The following is a 24,808-nucleotide window of genomic DNA, read 5'->3' as shown; positions in this document are numbered from 1 at the left end:
CTCTCAAATAAATAAATAAAATCTTAAAAAAAAAAGAAAGAAAAGAAAAACTACTTTTGTAAAAAGAAATTTAAAACTAAAAGGAAAAAACGTATCCTTGAAAACAGCTTCTGGTTGTGTCTCAGGTCTGTTGTATAGACCAGACGGTCATGGTCTACACCCCACTGCCATCTGCTGTGCCCTGATTGTAAGCCTGGGACCCAGGAGGCACGAACCTGCGTCTTAACTGATGAGACCGAAAATGTAAACCTAAGACATAAGGCTATCGCCACGACCAATCCCACTACAAGGGCAGCAAAGTGACATGGAAAGAGAGCATTTTACTTCATGAACTCTCAAAATACAGAGTACCATTCTAGATTCATTCCTTCATTCCTTCTCCAACAACTTCTTATAGTGAACCTACTAAGTACCAGAATGTGGTTATAAATATGAGGGAAGACCACCTCTCAATTCCCCAAGCCAATCAGTAGTAAGATTTTTTTTTTTTAACCCAACTATCTGGCCAACATTTTTAATGTTCTCCTTCACATCAACTGAACACACAATAAACTCACTAACTGATCTCTATGGATGTGGTGTGCCCTGGTGACACTTCAGTATGAAAATGAATGACCACTTTATGAAACAGGCATGAAATGAAATTCAAGTTATTTTAAAGTTAAGGACACTAGAGTCCTAATTCCCTAAGCAGGAAACTGCCAGCTTATTCTGGAAATAATTCCTTTGGCCCCAAGCAACCAAGCTGCAGAAAGATTACTTCCAAGTTTTTAATTTCATTCTAATTATTATATGCAAGAACTCATGGTTATCAGGAGTAAATGAAAATTCAAGAACATCATTTCACGATTATGTATTTTCTACCCATTACAACATTCGTAACACCCTGAAATTGGAGATTTTTGAAGCCATAAATTTATGAATATATAAAAAACATGTTGATTTCACATGAGGATACATTAAAAACATTAATAAAATTTCCCTGGAGTTTATAGCAGTATAATTTATTATACTCATTTGATGATATAGTGACTCAAATACTAGAGTCTTAAAGACGGAGAAGCATGTGTTTTGAAGAATAAAAATATATTAATTTTTTAACTAGTAGTTAACTTAAACCTGTTTCCCATGGTTGGCAGTTGACTAGCATATCGAGTTACGAACTTCTGCAAGAGAGACATTCTGGCTGGGTTATGGTCGGCAATGCAAAAACACTGACTGTGAATTTAAATATAATCAAATCCTGGAATAACTTTATACACAAAGAAATAAATGAGCAAAATAGCTGCATTCACCCCCTTCCCTAAATCGGGAATTTAAATAAGCACGCTGATAAAAAGAGATGGCACCGAAATGCTTTCAAAAGCTTTGAGATGGCGGTTTATTTGATTTTATATGTATCCACCTCTGTCTTCCTCCTCCAAGAAAAATGGACCACAGAGTTCCCTATTTATGAAGATTTAATAAATCTCCAAGGCTCTCCTAGGATAAAGAGACCTGATAAGCTTTCCAAGGGAAGTAGGTTTCCTTCTTAGGAACCTCAGGGTACTTTCAAAGTGACAGTGAACATTTTTAATATGGGAGGGGGTCGGGAATGATGAAAGTTTGAGGCTGCCCAAAAGGTGGGGAGCGGGGACATGTTGAACCATTAATTCATCTGTTGCCCTTCTGAATTGCTGCAATTCCATTTTTAGGCAGAGACATGATGTTACTGTCCCTGTTTCTCATGAGAGATGTGGAGGGATTGGGGGGGGCGTGGTGCCACAGGCCTGGCCCCATTCCAGGAACCAAGCCAGAGACAGGACATATGATATATATCACCATACCTTTATCTGACCATACATACCACAGGACATACTATTCTCACATTTAATTTTTTAAAATACTTGATTAGGATCTTTCCTAGCCTGATGTATTTTTCAAATTAGATGAGCTCAGGGAGTAAACAAATTTGGAGACTCTCAGGCCTAAGAGCAAATTTCAGAAGACGAGTTAAGATTTGTTCATAAAAAGACTAAAAAAGCACTAAAGTCCTAAAAAACTGAAAGGAATTAAGCAAGTACTGCTTCAGGAACGAACACTTGAAATAGAGTCACAATATATATAAATGAATTGTTTTTGTGTTCTTACAAGTATTTTATTATGAAATGTTTTAAGTCCACAAAAAATAGTAAGAATGACACAAACTCATATACCCACTAGTAAGCCTCATCGTTTTCTTAAAGTTTTCTTTGGAATTATTTTTAAGGAATGCATCAGTCCTGGGGCACCTGAGTGGCTCAGTCATTAAGCAACTACCTTTGGCTCAGGTCATGATCCTGGGGTACTGGAATCCAGCCCTGCATGGGGCCCCCTGTTCGGCGAGAAGCCTGCTTCTCCCTCTCCCACTCCCTCCGCTTGTGTTCCCTCCCTCAATGTCTTTCTCTGTGTCAAATAAATAAATAAAATCTGAAAGAAAGAGAGAGAGAGAGAGAAAAAGGAAGGAAGGAAGGAAGGAAGGAAGGAAGGAAGGAAGGTAGGTAGGTATCAATCATTACAGACATGTTTCCAAAGGCAAGGAAAACAAAAGCAAAAATGAACTTTTGGGACTTCATCGAGATAAAAGCCTTCTACACAATAAAGGAAATAGTCAACAAAACAAAGAGGCAACTCATGGAATGGGAGAAGATATTTGCAATTGACACTACAGTTAAAGGGCTGATAGCCAAGATCCATAAAGAACTTCTCAAACTCAACAGCCAAAAAACAAAGAAGTCAAAAATGGGCAGAAGATATGAACAGACACTTCTCCAAAGAAGAACACAAATGGCTAACAGACACATGAGAAAATGTTCATCATCATTAGCCATCAGGGAGATTCAAATCAAAACCACATTGAGATACCACCTTACACCAGTTAGAATGTCAAAATTGACAAGCCAAGAAACAACGAATATTGGAGAGGTTGTGGAGAAAGGGGAACCCTCTTAGGCTGTTGGTGGGAATGCAAGTTGGTGCAGCCACTCTGGAAACAGTATGGAGGTTCCTCAAAAAGTTAAAAGTAGAGCTACCCTATGACCTAGCAATTGCACTACTGGGCATTTACCCCAAAGATACATATGTAGTAACAAGAAGGGCCACATGCACCCCAATGTTCACAGCAGCAATGTCCACAATTGCCAAACTGTGGAAGGAGCCACGATACCCTTCAACAGTCCAAGGGATAAAGAAGATGTGGTCCATATACACAATGGTATATTATGCAGCCTTCAGAAAGGATGAACACCCAACTTTTGCAACAACATGTACGGGACTGGAGGAGATTATGCTGAGTGAAATAAGTCAAGCAGAGAAAGTAAATTGTCATATGGTTTCATTTATTTGTGGAACGTAAGAAATAGCATGCAGGACATTAGGAGAAAGAAGGGAAAAATAAAGAGGGGGAAATCAGGGCAGGAGACGAACCATGAGAGACTATGGACTCCTGGACTCCGGGAAACAAACAGGGTTTTAGAGGGGAGGGGAAAAGAGGAGGGATTATCCTGGTGTTGGGTACTAAGGAGGGCATGGATTGCATGGAGCACTGGGTGTTATATATGCAACAATGAATCATGGAACACTACAACAAAAACTAATGATGGACTGTATGATGACTAACATAAAAAAAATAAAGAAAAGAAATGTATCATGACAGATATGATGGAAGTCCCCTGCCAAACCCCTTCAATCCTATTCTCTTGCCTCCTCTGCAGAGGCAAATAAATAAATGGTATCAGAGTGTGCATGACCTTCCACAGCTTGATTTTTTAAATTTGTATCAACACTATGTTTTTGAGAACATTCATGTTGACAGATGCAACTCAATTTCATTCATTTTTATGGTTCCATGGGAACCCCATGTTTTCCTAAAACCCCAATTTTCCTAAAGTTGATGAAGATTCTGCAAAAAGCAATCTTATGCAATATCCCTAGGCATATCTGCATGCATTTCCCTGGGATATATACCAGGGTGTGTCTATTCTCTTGTGGACACTTACAGCTTCGCTATGACCAGATACTGACATATTGCTCCCTAAAGGGAGAATACCAATTATCACCCCCATTCATAGTGCAAGAAGGTTTTTATTTTCATACATCTAGGTCAATATTTGGCATTTTAAAATGTTTTACGTTTTGCCTAATCTGAAGAATATAAAATATCTCACTTTGCATTCTTTTGTGTCTTTTTGTGAATGAGGTTAATATCTCCATTTGTTTCTGACTAAGCAGTTTTCCCTTCCGTGAATTTCCTGTTCATATTCTTTCTTCATTTTTCTACAAATTTGTTTTTGCTTTTGTTTTACTGGTATGGAGAAGTTATTTAAATAGTTCAGATACTAAACCTCTAATTTCTATATTCACTGTCAAGAGTCTCCCACTCTAGGCTTTTCTTTTGGTTTATGGTATATTTTTATGATATAAAATTATTTTTGTGGTGGACTTGAATTTATCAATATTTTCCTTTGTAACTTAAACTCTTTATATCTTAGTTAAGGAATAATTCACTACCTGGAGATCATAAAGACATTCTTTGGTATTTTCTTCTAAAGGTTTTCAAGCTTTGCTTTTTGTAAGTAGACTTTAATACACCTAGAATGTATTCTTTATGTGTACCCACATTTTCTAATATTTCCCCTTTGGATATCAATATTCATACCTGAGCCACATGTACTGAATATCCACCCTTAATCCAAAGATTTTTAGTGCCTCCTCTAATATATTTCAAATGCTGATATATATTTTTTTCTTGGATCTCCATTTTGCTACAGTGGTCTCTTATTGATACCCAAGCTACTATGATAGTTATATTTCTTAAATTTCGGTGTCTGGGCAAATTACCCATTTTGTTGTTTGAAAACCTGTTTTCATTACCTTTGTATTTCCATATGATTCTTAGAATTGGAGTTACACTTAATTTAAAGATTAATTTGGGGAGGAAATGATATTTCTATGATGTGACTTCCTATTTATGAACATATTATATTTCGCCATTTGTTTAGGTGAGATTTTTAAATCATTCAAAAAGGTTTTGCACATCTACCGAATATTTTACAAGATACCTCATATTGTGTTAGTAGGGCAAATGGCGTCTTTTTGATATTTTGCTTTCTCAGTTCTTGCTACCATATAAGAATACAGCTTTTATCTGTGCATTAACCTTGTTTACAGTACCAGGACTCTTATTAGTCCTATATTTTATGGGTAGATATTCTTATTCTCTTAGACAATCAGTCTCTGAATCGTGAGAACTTTATCTCTTCCTTTCTAATTCTTATACTTTGTAATTCTTTCTCTTGCCTGATTATACTGATTAGAGCCTCAGAAACATTAACAAATATAAACTATGACAGCGGGCATTCTTATTGCATACCTAATATCAGAGAAAATGCGGTAGTATTTTACTATGAAGGATGCTATCTACTATAAATTAAAGAGTACACCTCTATTTCTAGTTTGCTAAATTTTTCTTTCCAGTTATGAAAAAAATGCATCAATGTAGATAACTGTAATTCTTCTCTTATGTCACCAGTGCTGTGTCTGATGGTGCTTACTCGTGGCAAATATTTCCTTTTGTATTATGTATGTTAGGATAGCAAACTAATCTTAAATAAGGGATCTACTGATAGGACTAGGAATCCCATCAAGCCCGCCTTAGTGGTTTGTCCCTCCATATCTTTTGTTACTGCCAGTAGCCTCAGAGCTTTCAAGGGTTCCAAGACCATTTTTCATATTAATTCTCACCTCAAAACTTCCACAATCATAAGGGATATATACATTCAACTCAATATGTATAATAAATGTAAATCGATATACATGTAACTCAAACTCTTAGGGAACAGGTCCATTGTTCCCAAGTGGAAACTTTTTTTAATTCACTGTTGAGACCAAGAATTTAAAATCTTCTATGCTAGTATATGGCTTTTTTTGTTGGCCCCAGTCCATCTGTTTAGGAAACATATGGACTTACAAAGCTCCTACCTTTATATTATGGTTGGAGTCCCTACGCTGTGCCTCTTACACCTCCAGACTTGATCTCTTGTGATTACGAAGGAACTGAAACTCTATACAGTCTGAGTTCTGGGCACCAGCAGATTCCCGCTCCATTCCGCAGATAACCACAGGATCAGGTATGAACTTCTTGGTCTGGTATTTAGTTACCTCTTTGTTTAATTTTTGGTTCTGTGGATTTCCTTTCATTTCTTCTAGGTTCACCTATATTTCTTTATTAAGACTTGTTAATGTTGTGGGGGTTTTTATCCAAGTAACATACAATGTGAGATTTGTTTCAGGTGTAGAATATAGTGATGCAAGAATTCTGCACATTACTTAGTGCTCGTCATGGGGAGTGTGCTTTTGATCCCCTTTATCTATTTCAGCTATCCCCTCACTCTCCACCTCTGGTAACCACCAGTTTGTTCTCTGTATTTAAGAGTCTGGGATTTTTTTTGTCTCTTTTCTTCTTTGTGTTGTTTCTTATATTCCATATATTAATGAAATCTTACGGTATATATCATTCTCTGATTGCCTTACTTCATTTTATATTTTTATTACCATGATTATATAATTATAATAATAATCATTCTTATATAATATATTATAATTACATATTATTATATATACAACGTGTTGCTCCATCCATGTTGTTGTAAATGGCAAGATTTCATTCTTTTTTATGGCTGAGTAATAATCCATTGTGTATACACACCACATCTTCCATATCCACTCATCTACAGATGGACACTTGGGTTGCTTCCATATGTTGGCTATTGTAAATAATGCTACAACAAAGGGTGCATATTTCTTTTCAAATCTGTGTTTTCATTTTCTTTGGGTAAATATACAGTATGGAATTACTAGATCACATGGTAATTCTATTTTTAATTTTTTGAGGAACCGCCATACTGTCTTCCACTGTGGCTGCACCAACTTGCATTCCCACATCAGCCACAGAGACATTTTTCTAGATATGTCTCCTCTGGCAAGGGAAACGAAAGCAAAATTAGACTACTAGGACTGTAACAACAACAAAAAAACCCTTTTGCAGAGCAAAGGAAACCATCAACAAAACAAAAAGGGTATCTACTTGATAATAGAAGATATTTGCAAATGATATAACCAGTAAGAGGTTTATTCCAAAATATATAAAGAACTTATACAACTCAACAATAAAAAAAAAAAAGAAAGAATCCAATTAACTATGGGTACAGGACCTGAATAGACATTTTTTCCAGAAAAGACATAGAGATGGCTGACACACTGAAAAGATGCTCAACATGACTAATCATCAGGAAAATGCAAATGACAATCACAGTGAGATATCGCTTTGCCTGTCAGAACGGCTAAAATCAAAACACAAGAAATAACAGGTATTGGCGAGGATGTGAAGACAAAGGAAACTTCAAGCGCCGTTGGTGAGTCTTTATTTTTTAAACCAGTTTAGGTTCACAGAGGAAGGTTCAGAGAGCTCCCGCGTGCTTCCTGCCCTGCATATGCAGAGCTTCCCCCATTATCAACATCCCCGACTAGAGTGGTACCTTTGGGGCAATTGGTGAATCTATAACAACACATCATGATCACCCAAAGTCCACAGATGACGGTTAATTCTGGGTGTTGAGCGTCTAGTAGGCTTGAACAAATGTATAACACCATGTAGCCAGCATTACGGTATCATACGGAGTACTTTCGCTGCCATAAAAATCCTCTGTGCTTTGCTTGTTCATCCCTTCCCCATCCTAACACCTGGAATCCACAGTCTCCAGAGTTTCATCTTTTCCAACATGTCGTATGGTTGGAATCACAGCATGCAGCGCTTCTGGCTTCTTTCACTTAGGGGTATGTATTTAAGGTTCCTCCACGTCTTTCCATTGCTTAATGGCTCATTTCTTTTAAGTGATAAATCATATTCCATTGTCTGGATGGACATGGTTTTATTTATCCATTCACCTACTAAAGGCATTTAGTTGCTTCCCAGTTTCGGCAACTATGAATAAAGCTGCTATAGACATCCATGTGCAGGTTTTTGTGTGGCTGTAAGTTCTCAACCCCTTTGGGTACATGCCAAGGGGTGCAACCGCTGGCTCATGTGGTAAGAGTATTAAACATACAGTTAAACTATCTTCCAAGGTAGGCTGCACCAGTTTGCTCTCCCACCAGCAACGAATGAGAGCTCCTGCTCTTCCATATCCTCACCAGCCTATGCTGTGGTCCATGTTCCAGATTTCGGCCCTCTAATAGACATGTAGTGGTAACTCGTTGTTTACTTTGCATTTCTTTGATGATGACATACGACGTGCACTGTCTTTCCATATGTTTGTTCGTCATCTCTATATCTTCCTTGGCACAGTGCCTATAAAGGGCTCTGGCCCATTTTTTAATTAAGCTGTCCATTTTCTCATCATTAAACTTTAACAGATCTTTGTTTATTCCTTTGTCAGATATGTCTTTTGCAAATATTTTCTCCCGGTCTGAGGTTTGTCTTCTCATTCTCTTGACATTGCCTTTCGCAGAGCAGAAGGGCTTAATTTTAATGAAGTGTCTTTGGTTGTGTATCTAAAAAGTCATTGTCGTTGCCACACTTGAGGTCATCCGTGTTTTAGCCTATGTTATCTTCTAGACTTTTATAGTTTGGTGTTTTACATTTAGGTCTATGATCCATTTTGAGTTAACTCTTATGAGTGATGCAAATCTGTGTCTAAATTCTTTTTTTTTTTCCCGCACATAAATGTCCAGTTGTTCTAGCACCATATGTTGAAGAGACTATATTTGCTCCATTGTGTTGCCTTTGCTTCTTTGTCAACATCACTTGACTATATGGGAGTCTTATCTCTGGGCTCTCTATTCTGTTCCATTGACCTATTTGTCTGCTTTTTCACCAGTACCATATTGTCTTGATTACTATAGCTTTACAGTAAGTCTAGACATCAGATAGTGTCAGTCCTCCAACTTTGTCCTTCTCCTTCAATACTGTGTTGACTGACCAGGGTCCGCTTTCCACATAAATTTTAGAATCCATTTGTCAATATCTTACAAAATAACTTTCTGGGATTTTGACTGGGATTACATTGAATCTATAGACCAGGTTTGGAGGAACTGACATCTTGACAATATTGAGTCTTTCTATCCATGGACATGGATTCAGCCTTATGATTTTTAAAAAAGAGTTACATTCTATTTTCCCTGGCATTTCTAGGTGTTTTTTTTCCTAATTAACTTAAATCTTTTACTTAAAAATAATTATAAATCGCATGCATTTGTAAGAAATAAGGAAGAGATCCCATACACACTTGACCTTATTTCCCTCAATGGTAACATCTTGCAAATGACAGAATCAGGATGCTGATAATAATATAGTCAAAATACAGAACATTTGTCTCACCACAAGGATTTCTCAAGTTGCCTTTACAGCTGTACCTTCTTTCTTTTCACCCTCACCTACTCCTTAATGCTTGGCAACTACTATCTGTTCTCCAATTGTTTAATTTTTGTCATTTTTACATGCAACTGATAAATCATTAAGCTCTATATCTGAAATTAAATAGGTACTATATCGTGGCTAATTGAATTTGAATTAAAAGTTAAAAAAGAATATTACATAGTTTGTAACATTTGGAGAATGGTATTTTTTTACCTCTGCAATTTCTGTGTTGATTCATTCCGGTTGTTCCACGTATCAGTGGTTCCTTTCCTTTTACTGCTATGTCACGTTCCATGGTATGGAAAACACGGCATTCCACGCCACAGCTTAACTATTCACTCGCCAAAGAACATCTGAGTTATCTTCACTTTTTGGAAATTACGAGGAAAGCTGCTATAAACGTTCACATACACATTTTGCTGTGAACACAGTATTCATTCCATCTCTGTGGTACAAAAACCCAGGAGTACAACTGCTAGATTGTATTTTTACTTTTTAGAGAGACGGTCTGTTTTTCAGAGTGACTATACCATTTTACGTTCCCACCGGCAATAGATGAGTGATCTAGTTTCTCTGCATCCTTGCCAGTGTTTCTTTCATACTGTCACGATTTTTTTTTAAAGATTTTATTTAATTATCTGACAGCGAGAGAGAGAGAGATCGATCACACGTAAGCAGAGAGACAGGCAGAGGGAGAAGCAGGGTCCCCGCTGAACAGGAAGCCTGATGCAGGGCTCGATCCCAGGACCCTGAAACCATGACCTGAGCTGAAAGCAGAGGCTTAACCCACTGAGCCACCCAGCCACCCAAGTCATGATATTTTTTTAAGCCAAGCTAAGTATGTAATGATATCTCATGATGGTTTTAATTCACATTTCCCTAATACATAGTGATGGTAAGCATCTTTTTTTAAAATTTTTTTAATTATTTTGTAAACATATAATGTATTATTAGCCCCAGGGGTACAGGTCTGTGAACTGCCAGGTTTACACACTTCACAGCACTCACCATAGCACATACCCTCCCCAATGCCCATATCCCCACCCCCGCAACCCCCCTCCCCCCAGCAACCCTCAGTTTGTTTTGTGAGATTAAGAGCCTCTTATGGTTTGTCCCCCTCCTGATCCCATCTTGTCTCGTTTATGGTAAGCATCTTTTTATGTGCTCATTCGCCATATATTCTTCTTTAGTGAAACATCTATTTATGTCTTTTGTTCGTTTACTAACTGGATTGTCTGGTTTTTAATCACTAATTTTTAAGATTTCTTAATTTAGATACTAGTCCTTTGTCAGATATGTGGTTTGCAAATATTTTCTCCCACTGATCTATGTGCCCCTCCCTCTGCCAATACCATAGCTTTGATTAGTAGCTATATAGTAAGGCTTTATATCAGATCGACTGATTCCTCCTCTTCCATTCTTTTTTTTTTTCTTCCAAAATTGTTTTAGCTATTCCAGGGCCTATGCCTTCCCATACACATTTTAGAACAATACTGTTTTAGAATAATTATTTTAGAATAATCTACAAAAAATATTGCTGGCATTTTGAGAGAAATTGGGTTAAACCTATAAATCCATCTGGGCAGAACTGACCTCTCGTGTTGACTTGTCCAATCCATGAACATACTTGTCTCCATTAATTTAGATCTTTGATTTCTCTCATCAGCACTTTGCAGTCAGTGCTCAGCATACAAGTTCAGTAAACGTTTCGTTAGATATACACCTAAGTATTTTAACGTTTTTTGAGTAATTGTAAATCGTATTTTATTTTTCATTTCAGTTTCTATGTGCACATCACTAGTGAGAGAAATAAAATAAATTTTTGAATGTTATTTTTCATCCTTGCCAAACTCACTTTTTTAGTTCCTGGGTTATTTTGTAGAATCCTTGGGATTTTCTACATTTGACAAATAAGGACAGTTTTGTTTCATCTTTTGGATTGATACGTCTTTTATTTTCTTCCCTTATCGCAGTGGGTTGAACCAGAGTGGTGAAAACACACTCCTTTGCCTTGTTACAGGTCTTAAGGAGAAAGTATACAGTCTTTCACCATAACTATAATATATAACATTAACTATGGGTTTTTAGATATTTTTTATCAAGCTGAGCAAGTTCCCTTCCATTCCTATTTTTCTGAGAGTTCCTTATCATGAATAGGTATTGACCTTTCTCAGAAAATTTTTATGCATCAATTGATATGATCCGATGAATTTTTTCTTTAGCTTGATAACTGAGTAGATTACAGTGACTGACTTTCAAATACTGAACAAACCTTACATCCCTGAAATCAACCCCCTAGGTCATAGTGTAGAACTCCTCTTATATATTTCTGAATATTATTTGATAGCATCTTATTAATAATTTTTACATCTATATTTATGTGTAATATTGTCTGTAGTTTTATTTTCTGTATAGTTTTTATCTGGTTTTGATACCAGACTAATACTATATGCATAAAATGAATTTGGAAGTATTCTCTCCTCTTCTGTTTTCTGGAAAAAATTGTTTGGAATTGGCACAAATTCTTCTTAAATACTTGGTGGAATTCACCAGTGAAACAATCTTGGCCTGGAAATTGTTTGGGGGTCAAGAGTTTTTATATTATGAATTCAATTTCCATAGTAGTTACAGAACTATGTATCTACTTCATATTAAGGATATGTTTGGATTTCACGGACCAAAGAAAGAAAGTCCAAAGACAGCAGTGGGGAATTTTTAAAAGCAATTCAATTTGCTCTACAGAATTCACAAAAGGCTCCAGAAGAGGCACATGAGATATTTCTGGAAATGGGATAAAGTTGGGGCCAAAAACAGTAAAATTGGTTGAAAGTCTGCCTAAGGAGCAGTTAAGTCTCCCGGCTCCCTTTCCTTACTTTGGCAAAACACTGCACACTATCATCTAAAGAGGGTAAAACAAAAAGTCTCCAGACTGAGAGATAACATGGTTCAATTAAGGGAAAAGTTACTGAAAATGGGGATTAAATTTTTAAAAATTCACATATTTAGAGCTGAGACCCCAGCTTTCAGCCCTACTTGGTTCTTAGACCATTGGAATCCAAAGATCCTTGTCTGACAAGTCAAAGCAGCCCTAAATAAAACACCTAGAACATTATCAGGCAATGAGATAAACCAACCGCACCCCTACAATCAAGCTCACAACTCTTGTTCTTAAATATGAACACAAACAGATCATCAGAAATCTTAGAAAAGTCTCTTACATGAAACCTAATGACAAACATGAAATGAAAAACAGCATTTTGGAAGGAACTAGGACTATAGGAGGAAAAGAAAACTTCCTCCTCAAAAAGCCTATTTATATGTTTGGAGATAAAAGAAAATATACTGCATCTGGAGAACAGGGACAGAATGCTATTTTTTTAATTCAAGGAATAAAAAAATCTCAGAAAAAGAAAATAGAGAGAAATACACACACACATATACACACATATATTTAGACTATTTAGAATATATATATATAGAGAGAGAGAGTGTGTGTGTGTGTGTGTATTTAGCAAGCTGGAAAATAATAGTTTAGGTAAATTTCCCAGAAAATAGGGCAAATGGACAAAGAGAAGGAAATAAAGTCTAGTATCTCAATAATAAGAGTTTCGACAAAAGAAAATAGAGAAAAATGAAGAGAAGAAATCATCAAAGAAATAACTCAAGTCTTAAAGGAATAAATTTTCACAGTGGAAGAGCACATGGTAAGTATAAGTCAGTGGATAAGAACGGACTCACAACAAGATACAGCCTTATGAAATTTCAGAGAAATGGGAGCATACAAATGCTTCTATATACATCCAGAGAGGAGGAAAAAAGAGTAGAAAATCAGAATGCCTTCAGATTTTATAGTAACAGCACTCTGTGTTGGAGGACAGTGAAACTGGAAGACAAATGCCTTTGAGTTTCTAAGGAAAATCATTTCCATACAATTCTGTACCTAGAAAACCATCCTTCCACTTTGAGAATAAAATAAAGACATTTTCAGATATCCAGGAAGCTCCTGAAAAAAATGTACTCCATAAAAGGAAGAGGAAGTTAAGGAAAAAAAAAAAAAAAAGGAGAAGTGATTAGGGACCAGGCAGTCGAACCCAGGAGAGGTAAATGACACACACATGATGACAGTGAGATGAGACTCGGGATGCCCTGAGTTCCTGGCTAGAGAGCAATTAGCAGGCCATCTGGAATTCTCCAGGAGAGAAGTCTAAGAGAAGATAAAAGAGAATGAAAATTAGAAAAATTTTTGAAAATTAGAACAGCTCATTTTTTTTGAATTAGTGATAAAAATGTAGAAAACTATGAAAGCAAGCAAACACATGAAGAGCCAATTATGGATTCTAGAGGAAAGAAAAATATACTCAGGAAAGGAAAAATAATCATACTCTATTACATGACTCAGCTGTGAGTAGTGTAAGGATCACAGTTGTAATAATTTAAACATTGAACAGTGGTCTGGCCAAAGTTGTGTGTGACCCCAGGATGAGGAACTGAAGTAAGAGAGAGAGTGTTTGCATGTATGCGTGTGTGCGGCACAGCTGCAGTCAGGGAATGAAAGATGTGAGAGGTTGCTAAAATCCTCGTCTCCCAAAGTATAAATCTGATAGATAATGTTTACAACTGAACAACCAAGAAGTTGCAATGTAAGCTTTAGAAATTTAGAATAAATATGAAAACAGTCAGTCAGTCACCCTTAAGGAATGAAACGATGACAAGTAGGGGATCCAGACACTTGTTTTTCTCCTCAAGCCTCATTGAGCTCTTTGGCTCTTTAAACTATATCCATGTACATCTTTAAAAATAAGTAAATAAACATGCAAAAACATAAAAAAAATCTTACTGTAAAAAATCCATATTTCCCAATTTAGCTCTCAATATTCTTCACAAAATGGCCAACACTTAACCCACCCCATGGACCTATACTATAGTCAAGTAGGCATCTCTTTAGTCAACTCCAGGATTTATTAATTCATGTATTTATTTATAAAATAAAATTTACCCAATTTCCAACGTATGTCAGTAGTAACATTGAACATAAAGAGATGAAAGACACAGTCTATGCCACCAAAATTTGGTCTCAGTTGTGGAAACAGAAATAAAACAACATGGTGAAATAAACATTCTTTAAATTTTTTTCTTTTTAAGATTTATTTGTTTATTTATTTGACAGACAGAGAGCACAAGTAGGCAGAGAGGCAGGCAGAGAGAGGGGGAAGCAGGCTCCCCACTGAGCAGAGAGCCCGATGCGGGGCTCGATCCCGGGACCCCGGGATCATGACCTGAGCTGAAGGCAGAGGCTTTAACCCACTGAGCCACCCAGGCGCCCCGTGAAATAAACATTCTTATAGAAATATTCACAAGATCCCATGGAAACATGGAAGAATTGCACATAACCTAGTAAAGGGCGAAAACTGCCAACAAATGCTTAAAGGAAGAAATGAGGATTCAGAAGAGTTTTCAAGGTCAACTACATGTCAACCAGAAAAAGGGGGAAAGACCACTTTAGTCAGAAAGAAGAGCACTGACCAAAAAACACAAGTTGATAGTGAGCACACATTCAATGACCCATTCAATTAATGCTGTTTGGGTCCGAATCCCATGTTAGATACTATGTTAAATCTTGGAGTGGTGAAGTCTTTGACCCTTCCCTCGAAGGACTCTTATTTTGCCAACAATATAAAAAGCACAACAGATGAACATCAAAGTTACACCAAGGTGTCAAAATAGGTTTCCTAAATGAGGGTGACCCTGCACAATCAGTAAGAATTAGCCAGATATCATACTAAGAAAAAAAAAAAAAGACTCAAATGCATGCAAGATACAGTGTAGATGATTGAGACAGTAGACAGAAATGGGTCAGGTTTAATCCGAAGGAAAGAATGTAAGGTAAGAAATATGCCATAGGAGCATTTTAAAACTTCATTAGAAGTCAATAAATTGACCTCTCTCTCTCTCTCTCTCACACACACACACAAATTCAAGTGGCAAGGGTCTTTAAAAATCACCCCCAAATATACAAAAAGACAAAAGAAATGAAAGTGATTGGAGAGAACACAACAGAAGCAGAAGGCAGATGGAAGTAATGGAAGTTCATGAGGCCCAGAACAAAGGGGCAAGAACCAACAGCAAATGATACAATAGAAGAAAAATTTTCCTACAATAAATAAGGATCTAAATTTGCACAACCAAAAAATGGGTGCTATGTGCCAGGGAGAAATAAATTTTAAAAGACTGAGAGCTAGACACGACCTTATAGAATTCTTGACTTGATGAAAAAAAAAAATTAAGTCTTCCATAGGCTGCCAGACAAAACAAATAGGTTATCTACAAATGAACAACAACAACAAAAAAAATCAAACTGGCCTATCGGCTCTGTGGGCAGCCGCAGTGTAGACCGAACGTGATGGAAAAAGAACCTCTGGGTCTTGAGAAGGAAAATCTCTGTCTCAGGAATGTTATTCCTAAATAAGCCATTCACTGTTTACGTGTGAAGGCAAGAGAAAGACATTTTCAGATGTACAAGGGCTCATAAAGTTTAAGACCCACAGCTTTTTCCTGAAATTAAAAAGGCCATAAAGCCTTGTTGCTTGAAGTGTGGTCTATGGACAAGCAGCATTGACATCACCTGGGAATTTGTTAGAAATGAAAGCTCTTGGGCCCCACTCCAGACCTACTGAATCAAAGTTTATATTTTAACAAGATCCCTAGGTGATTCATATGCACATTAAAATTCCAGAAGCACAGCTCAAACCTATCCCTGCCAACAAAGTGATTCAAAATGAAGAATTAAGAAGACCGATAATGAGCACTGAAATCATGGATGCACGCGCGCGTGCACACACACACACACACAGAGTGAAGTTTCAACATGGGTCTGAAATAGGATTACAAAAGAAAAGACAGAAAGGAAAATGCCACTGCCAATAAGCTGAACATAAAATTTCAAACATGATAATAACAAAACCCAAGAAGCGGAAGGGAAGAGGAAAAGTGTAAAACATTCATCATCTCGCATTGGAGAAATCAGAAGAAACTATTTCAGCATTGCTATGGGCAGTGATAGCTATAAAGTAATTATTAAAATATGGCTTTTGAACATCTTCAATTTAATCATCCGTTTAAAAAAAACCCAGATCATATATATAATTTCCAAATGGCCAAAGGTAAAACTTCAGAGAAAAACATAAAAGAAAAAAAAAGATTTTAAATAGAAATAGTAATCTGAACACCTACATTGAACTCCCTCCCCCATACAAACGCATACGGAAATGAGCGACAAGGCACGTTACTAAGTGGACATCCCTGTATCATACTTAGAAAGCCAAAGAGGCTAGACACAAGCCAGGAACTTCGAGATACAGTGTAAGCAAGTCTGAATTAAAAGGGGTGTAGAAATACACGACTCCCTGTACACAGAAAGGAAGCCTGCCTTGGAAGGAAGAGAAAGAGATCCGTAGGAGAACCTTCCTATACCCAGTAAATTAAAGCGGACGCAACTCCCAGCTATTAAGAAGAGCATGGGGGTGGCCAGCATAAGACAAAAATGTGAAGGCACATATGATCCCACTGGATGCGGGTCCCTGTAAAATCTCAGTGCCTATAGCGGCTCTGGCACTCTGGAAGGGTTACGTATGGAATAGGTAGTGCTAAAACTACCTCCAAATAAAGGAAAGCCACAAAAATCATAGAAAAGAAATTCGTCCAGCAGAAAGGCAAATTTCTTCCCATGAATGACTTCCACTGTGCTTCCTGATGATCTCCCAGTATGGAGATACTGACCCCAGAGCTTAGTAGACCCAGACAAGTGCTTCTCACCCAGTCAGAGGACACTTCTTCCATGGAGATCCAGAACTGAATTAACAAGGGACTTGACCAAATACTAACTCTAATCCAGACCCCTGATATTTGGAGTATAGGGACTTGGAGATACACACACACACTTTTTTTTAAGGTTTATTTATTTATTTGGAAGAGAGACAGCAGAGGGGAGAAGGAGAAGAAGAAAGAGAGTCTTAGGCAGACTCCAAGCTGAGTGCAAAGCCCAACATGGAGCTTGAACCCACAACCCTGAGATCATGACCTGAGCTGAAACCAAGAGTCAGACGTTTAACTGACCATGCCACCCAAGCACCCCATGTATATATGTATTTTTAAAAATTAGCTCTTATTGCTTAAATGGAAGCTTTGACCATCAACTGCAGCCAAGTCTTTCCTAATACGTGTGTTTTGGGATATAAACTTGCCTGTAAGGATGGATTAAGGTACATCTTCCAAGTTTTGATATAGATGATCCCTCTCTTTCTGACAATGCTTCTTCCTTTAGTTTCTACTCTGACACCAACATAGCATCACCAATTTCCTTTCATTTAGTGTCACATGTCATAGCTTCTTCCTACGATTTTCAGATGTTCTTAACATTTGTCTCTAGTAAACAGCGTATGATTTTTGTTTTATCCTCTAACAAACTTTATCTTTTAACTGGACTACCTAGTCCATATACATCTAATGTAACAACTGATATAACTAGGGGTTCACATCTACCATTTTAACATTTCTTTTCTATTTGTTGTACTCACTCTACTTCCATTTCCTCTCCTCTCTTTCATGAGTTATTTGTAATCAATCAAGTATTTTATTGTTATTCTACTTCTATGATAGTTGTTATATAATTTTTTATTATGCTTTTAACGGTAACCCTAAATATGACAACACGCATCCCTGACTCAGAAAAGTCAAAGGTAAGTTAGTTACTTCTATGATTTTCCAGGCAATTCAAAAACATTAGATCATTTTAGCTCCATTTGCTCCCTTCCCAAATTTCATGTCATGGTTTCCCTCTCTTTTAATTTTACGTATACTTAATTCCCACAAATCTTACTATTATTGCTTTAAGTGGCTCAGAGTCACTTACATTTCTATTCTCAGCTGCTCTTCATTTCCTCTCGCGTTTCCATCCTCCATATGGGGACAATTTTCCTCTACCTGAAGAAATCCCCTTAGCAATTCTTTGAACACTGTTCAGGTAGCAAAGAGTTCTGAAGTTTTTGTTTGTCTAAAAACATCTTTATTTCACCTTCACATGTGAAGGCTATTTTTCAATACAATAGGTAGAGAATTCTATTGTAACAGTTATTTTCATTCAAGATATTCAACAGGTCGTTTCATTATCTTCTAATGAGAATTTACTAGTCAATGTTATTTTTGCTCCTTTGAAGATGATATATCTTTTCTCTCCAGCTTCTTTTAAGATCTTGCTATAATGTGGTTATGTATACTTACTCTCTTTGGGGTTTGCAAAGCTTCTTGAATTTGTAGCTTTACATCTTCATGCAGTAACTTTTAGACGTTTCGGAAAATTCTGGGCTACTATCCCTTCAAATAGTGCTCCTACTCTATTTCCTATCTCCTTTCCTTTTAGGATTCCAGTTGCAAATGATTTAGACTTTTTCATTATTCTATTTCCTGTGTTTTTCCCTCTATAATTTAGCCAGGATAGTTCTACAAACCTATACTCTGTCCTACTATTTCTAATCTGCTGTGAACATCATCTATTTAGTTCTTAATTTTAGCTATCACAGGCTTCTGTTCTCAAATTTCCATTTGACTCTACTCTATGGATTCCAGTTCTCTGGTAAAATCCTATATTTTGTCATCTATGCTTATAAACATATTTATTGCAGGGTTTTTGTTGTTGTTCTTGTTTTCCACACGTAGATCTAACAGCTTCAGGACCTTTTTCTATTGTCTGTTTTTCTTCTTGATCCTGTCTCACGGTAAGACTGGTAATGTTTTATTAAATTATGGGAATGATTTATGAAAACTGGTATAATCTCAGGTTGATGTCATCTTCCTCCAGGGTATTTTAGGTTTTTCTTCTTTTAAAGCTTCCTGGAGGCGGTTGGAATAACAACGCATTTTATCACTCAAAGTAGAGTTAAGCTCATTCAAAACTGGGTTTCAGTCTTAATAACATCTAGTCTATTTAGGACTGTTTTTTTTTTAACCTTTCTCCTAGCATATAGTCCATCAGGAATACCAGTGTATCACCTGAGGTGTCTACCAGGGCTTTGAACCCCAATTTTTACATTCCAGGACCATGAGACCACCAATAAATCCGCTTAGCTTCTCAACCTCTTTGTAACTGCTTCCTCCTTGGCTTCTTTGCCTCTCACTGCTTAAGAATTAGTGAGTCCCTGGATAAAAAGTATAGCTACGATCAAATCACTTTTCCGCATATTGCTTCCTTCAGGGATCTTAGAATCTCGGGTTCTGAGTCCATGACTATGTTTACTTCTCAAATTTCTGGTTCCAGTTGCCCATCAGTGAGCTGTTAATATCTGCAATCACGTGGCTTTGGATTAATAAAAATGATTGCAGATATTAACAGCTCACTGATGGGCAACTGGAATCAAAACCACAATGAGATATGACATCATACCTGTCAGAATGGCTAAAATTAAAAACACAAAAAACAAGTGTTGGCAAAGGATGTGGGAAAAAAGAAACCCTCATACACTGTTGGCAGGAATGCAAACTGGTACAACCACTGTGGAAAACAGTATGAAGATTCTTTTAAAAACTGAAAATAGAACTACCAAGAGATCCAGTCATTCCATACTGGGTGTTAACCCAAAGAAAATGAAAACACTAATTTAAAGAGATGTATGCACCCTTCTGTTTGTTGCAGCATTATTTACAACAGCCAAATTATGGAAGCAGCCCAAGTGCCCACAGTAGATGAATGGATAGAGAAGATGTGTTCACAGTAGAGTATTACTCAGTTGTGAAAAAGAATGAAATCTTGCCATTTGCAACAATATGAATGGATCTAGAGAGTACAATGCTAAGTGCAGTAAGTCAGAGAAAAACAAATACCACTTAAGAGACAACACAAAGAAAACAGGAAACAAACCAAGAAACGGACTCTTAAGTATAGAGAACAAACCGTTGGTCACCAGAAAGGAGGTGAGTGGGGTCATGGGGGAAAGAGGTGAAGGGGATTGAGAGTGCAGTTATAATGGTGAGAACCGAAGAGTGTACAGATTTGCTGAGTCACTTTACTATACCCCTGAAACTAACCTAACACCGTCCTTTAGCTATACTGGAAGGTAGATGATATGATAGATAGATAATAGAAGACTGATTGATTTTTAAAAGGATCTGGTGCTGAAGACCTCTCATGGAGGATTACATAGAGGAAGGATTTCTGAAGAGTTCTTTGAGAAGTGTGTGCTATGATCCTACTTTCCACTCTGCCCCACCAAGAAAAAAGAATGTGATGAGGGCTTCAATCTGCTAACCCCAGACCAGGTTAAGGGTACCCCCTTAAAGAGTTCAACCCATGTCTCCTGCAGTTAGTTGGTGGCTAATTCATACCTCAGCAATTTAAGGACGGAGAAATTGGTCACGGTACCTGTGTGAAGAGTAAGTCTTACCACACTGAATACCAGCACTTCAAGAGTCCGTTTAGCAAAGCTATCAGGAAGGTTTCTGGTGAGCCAGAGGTGGGCCACAGGCAAGACAGGCAGCACAGCGCTATCTTGGGAACCTGCCAGGATGGCCACTGAAGCGTGACGAGACATCAACAGGGGGACACCCACAGTGTGCCTACTTGTCCAGGAGCTGAGGGAACAAGAGTATTGCCAAGACAGGACTGTGAACAGCACATCTCAAGGGCACTGCTGGCAAGACATGCCAAGGGACTGGAGAAAAGAGGAAACTGCCTCAGAGAAATGCATCAGAGGGTTCACAACAGAAGGAGAGAGCTTTAAACGTCTGCCAAAGCACAGGGCACCGAGACATGCTCTCCAATGTCAAGGCAGACCTCCTCCTCCTAGTGCTCTCATCATGCCCAAATTTCCCTTCCTGAATAGGTGCAGAAAAGACAGAAGAAGCTTAGCAACTTCCCTTTCTTCTCCAAAGTATTTAATGATCAGCTGACCACAGTTAGGAGAGAGAAGATGCACGCTCACCACATACACACACACACACACACACACACACACACAAATAGATCACTTCGCAAAATTATACTCCAGACAAAATCAAAGTCATTTTTTAATTAACAAAATAACCAATAAATATGTAAGCATTTGGGTTGTATGACAAAACGATGAAAGTGGTCATCCATGATCTTCAATATATGCCTCTGGTTCTTTTTAACAAATACAAGTGCATAATAGTAAAAAAAAAAAAAAAAGACAAACACAAATGAACCACATTCCTTTGCCAACTGAATCCCACCACTGATTGCAAATCATTCACACTCCTCAGATCTGGAGGTGACAGAGTAGTGCCGAAGTCCTACCTTCTAGGCACCAGACTCTACGCCGGAAACTTCTCCCCCAAGTGACTGAACAGCAGTGGGAAAAAAGGTCCTATTCTACACATGAGAAGCCCCTCCCCGACCCTTGCCCACAGGCACCCGGTCCTCCTACTGTAGGCCTCAACGGGATCGAGACATGCCAGTACAGCATCACATCCTGTCATCCTTCCACACAGTGTGACACACGAGTAACAGGGTCTTCGCTTCCTCCCCAAGGTAACAGTACTGGGGAAGCAGGTACACCACTTTGTCTGTGCAAGACTAATCCCTGGGTTCAGTTCTGCAACCATTCGCGTAGAGCCCAGTGCTCGGAGTTAGAACTCAGCCTGGGGTTATGACGCCAACAGGACCTCCAACAACCTCCCCTGCTGTCCTGCAGTGAACCAAGGGTCCTCCTTCGCAAGGCCACATCACGATCTTCCATCTGACCTGCCGTGCACGGTCTCAAGGAAACTGGAAGGTGTATGTAGTCACTCTTAAATATCCCATAGAACAGCAACATCAACAAATCCCGACATGAGCCAAACAAAATGTGTTCTCCCCGCATTTCTGATCTACACCTTGACACCCTCCAGGGAAAATCAACTTACCTTTTTGTTTTTCAATATCCCATATCTGAAGACACCTGCCATGATCCTGAAGCCTTCCTTTGGTCCAGAACAGGGACACCAGGTTCCATCAACCTGGGGCTCCGTCTTACCTGACAGCTGAGGTGAATCCTTGGCTGGGATCTAAATGGCCCTACAAAGGATTACCTCAAATTGTCCCAAAAACAATGATGAGTGTGAGCTCATCATAAAAAACTAACGTGTTTTTTTTAAAGGAGCCAATCTTAAGTTTTAACACGTTATGTAATATAAGCGTACCTAAGGTGTGAAAACAGAACGTACATTGCCTTCTTAATCGACGGGTTGCTCAGAGAAAGTGAACAAAGTGAGATGACTTAGGGGTAGAATTCAAAAGACATGAGCCATTATCCCTAGTCTGGACAATCTGGGGCGAGTGACTTAACATGCCGGCCTTCCCTCCTGCAAAGCTTGAAGTGTCGAGTGCCCCAGGCTCCTTTGAGCTGGGAGTCTCAGGTGGATGGACTAGGTCACTCTCGTGAAAATGGGGCCAGTGCTATTTAAACATGGTACCCCGAGGACGATGATGTTTATATACAGCAGATGTCATATCAGCGTCCCAGTACCTTCTGAAGCCAAGAAGCCAAGCTGTCTCCCCAGCTCCATCCTTCAAAGGCACTGACATCCACAGAGAAGAGCCATAAGACCACCACTCACCTCCCAGTCAAGCACCTCCGCAGAGAGTATGACGCCCCTCCCCCGCAGGTCCGAGAGCAGTCACTCCAGCTGCCCCAAGCATCCCAGTTGCTGTCCTTCTCTTCATCAGAACGCGTGTTTCTTGAGGTCTAGAATGTGAAAAAACACAGTAAGTGAAGACACGTATGCTAGACTCTTCCTAACGTTTTTCCAGTTTTTTCCAGTCTTATTCTAAGTTGTTCACAGACAGAAAGTTGCCTAAAAGTGCTTTGCTTTGGAATGGCTACATTAAACACGCGCGCGCACGCACACACACACACACAGACGACAGTTGTATATGGAAACTAGTGACACGTGAGTACCGTTCCACCTTATGAAGGTTTTGTCCAGGCAGCTTCTAAGCTCAGTTGTAACTCTGAAATTTAATCATTCCAAAATTTAAATAGACGAAGTTATGTTTTATAACCGACACAGCAGGGTCCCCAGCTTGTACCTAAGACTTCTCACCACTGAAATCCTGCCTTGCCCTTCTGTCAGGCAGATAGGCGCTCGCTCCAAGGAAATTATTTTGCATGAGGATTTGTGAAATCTCCTGAAATGGGCCCCATCCCAAGAAAACAATGTAACTAAAGCCTTGGGAATCCAAGAAAATAGAGAAGCGTCGACTAATTAAACCAAATAATTAATTTGGTTTAATTATTCTTCTGCAATGGCCACCATTGACTTATGTTGGGATACTCTAGAGAAAAGAGGAGGACAGGTATAAGTTAAAAATATATACACAGGGCGCCTGGGTGGCTCAATGGGTTAAAGCCTCTGCCTTCAGCTCAGGTCATGATCTCAGGGTCCTGGGATCAAGCCCCGCATTGGGCTCTCTGCTCAGTGAGGAGCCTGCTTCCCTTTCTCTCTCTGCCTGCCTTTCTGCCTACTTGTGATCTCTGTCTGTCAAATAAATAAAATCTTTAAAAATAAATAAATAAATAAAAATAAAAATATATAGACAGATGTAGGTGTAGATATGAGAAGAAATGATTATGTCTTACTTACATAAAGTTACAAAACTGCATTAAGGGGCCTAGAGTAGGCTCTGTTGAATAAATGGAGAAACGTACATAGTCCTAAATGGGTAGACTTGAAACTATAAAATGTTACTTCTCTCCAAACTAATCTATAAATTTATAACAACTCCAAAATCCCCAAAGGAATTTTTATTGAACTTGACAAAATGATTCCAAAGTTCATCTGGTGGAGTAAGTCTACAGGAGCCAATAAAAAACTGTAAAAGAAGGGAAATTGCCTCAATTAAGAGTAGAGAGTTGGCATTGTGATAAGTACTGAAAATCTATTAAATTTCTTTAAAAAGAAGATCCAGAAACAGACCCAAGTATAAGGAGGTAAGATGGAACCACAAGTCAGAGTGACAAATGTTTATAAAAACAAAACAAAAACCAGGATGCCTGGGTGGCTCAGCTGGCTAAGTATTCGACTCCTGGTTTTGGCTCAGGTCATGATCTCAGAGTCATGAGATGGAGCCCAAGGTCATCGGGCTCCATGTCCAGTGTGGAGTCTGCTTGAGATTCTCCCTCTGCCCCTTCCCATTGAAATAAATTAATTAAAAAAAAGAAGAGGGCTTTTTCAGAAAATACACCAAAATGATTTCCAGATACATTGGAAATTTTTATTAAAAGCACTGAGACTCTAAAAGAGTAGAAAAATTATAGATAAACAGTCTATAGACTTGACCTAGGCAAGACTGTCCTAGACAGGTCAACAAAGTAAGCAATGAACTTT

General features: G+C 38.2%; 1 protein-coding gene across 1 annotated transcript in view; it reads right to left on the bottom strand.

Annotated features, from left to right (window-relative positions):
- The window catches only part of ADAMTSL3 (ADAMTS like 3), a 333,555-nt gene that overhangs the window by 207,929 nt on the left and 100,818 nt on the right, over positions 1-24,808 (bottom strand). The window contains exon 4 of the mRNA XM_032836843.1: positions 23,039-23,166. Within this exon, the coding sequence (XP_032692734.1) occupies positions 23,039-23,166 (128 nt within the window). The remainder of the gene's footprint in view (positions 1-23,038; positions 23,167-24,808) is intronic.

The sequence above is a fragment of the Lontra canadensis genome, unplaced genomic scaffold, assembly GCF_010015895.1.
Source record: "Lontra canadensis isolate GAN:19392208 unplaced genomic scaffold, GSC_riverotter_1.0 scaffold94, whole genome shotgun sequence".
Taxonomy (NCBI): Eukaryota; Metazoa; Chordata; class Mammalia; order Carnivora; family Mustelidae; genus Lontra; species Lontra canadensis.
This window is presented reverse-complemented; position numbering and strand designations above follow the sequence as displayed.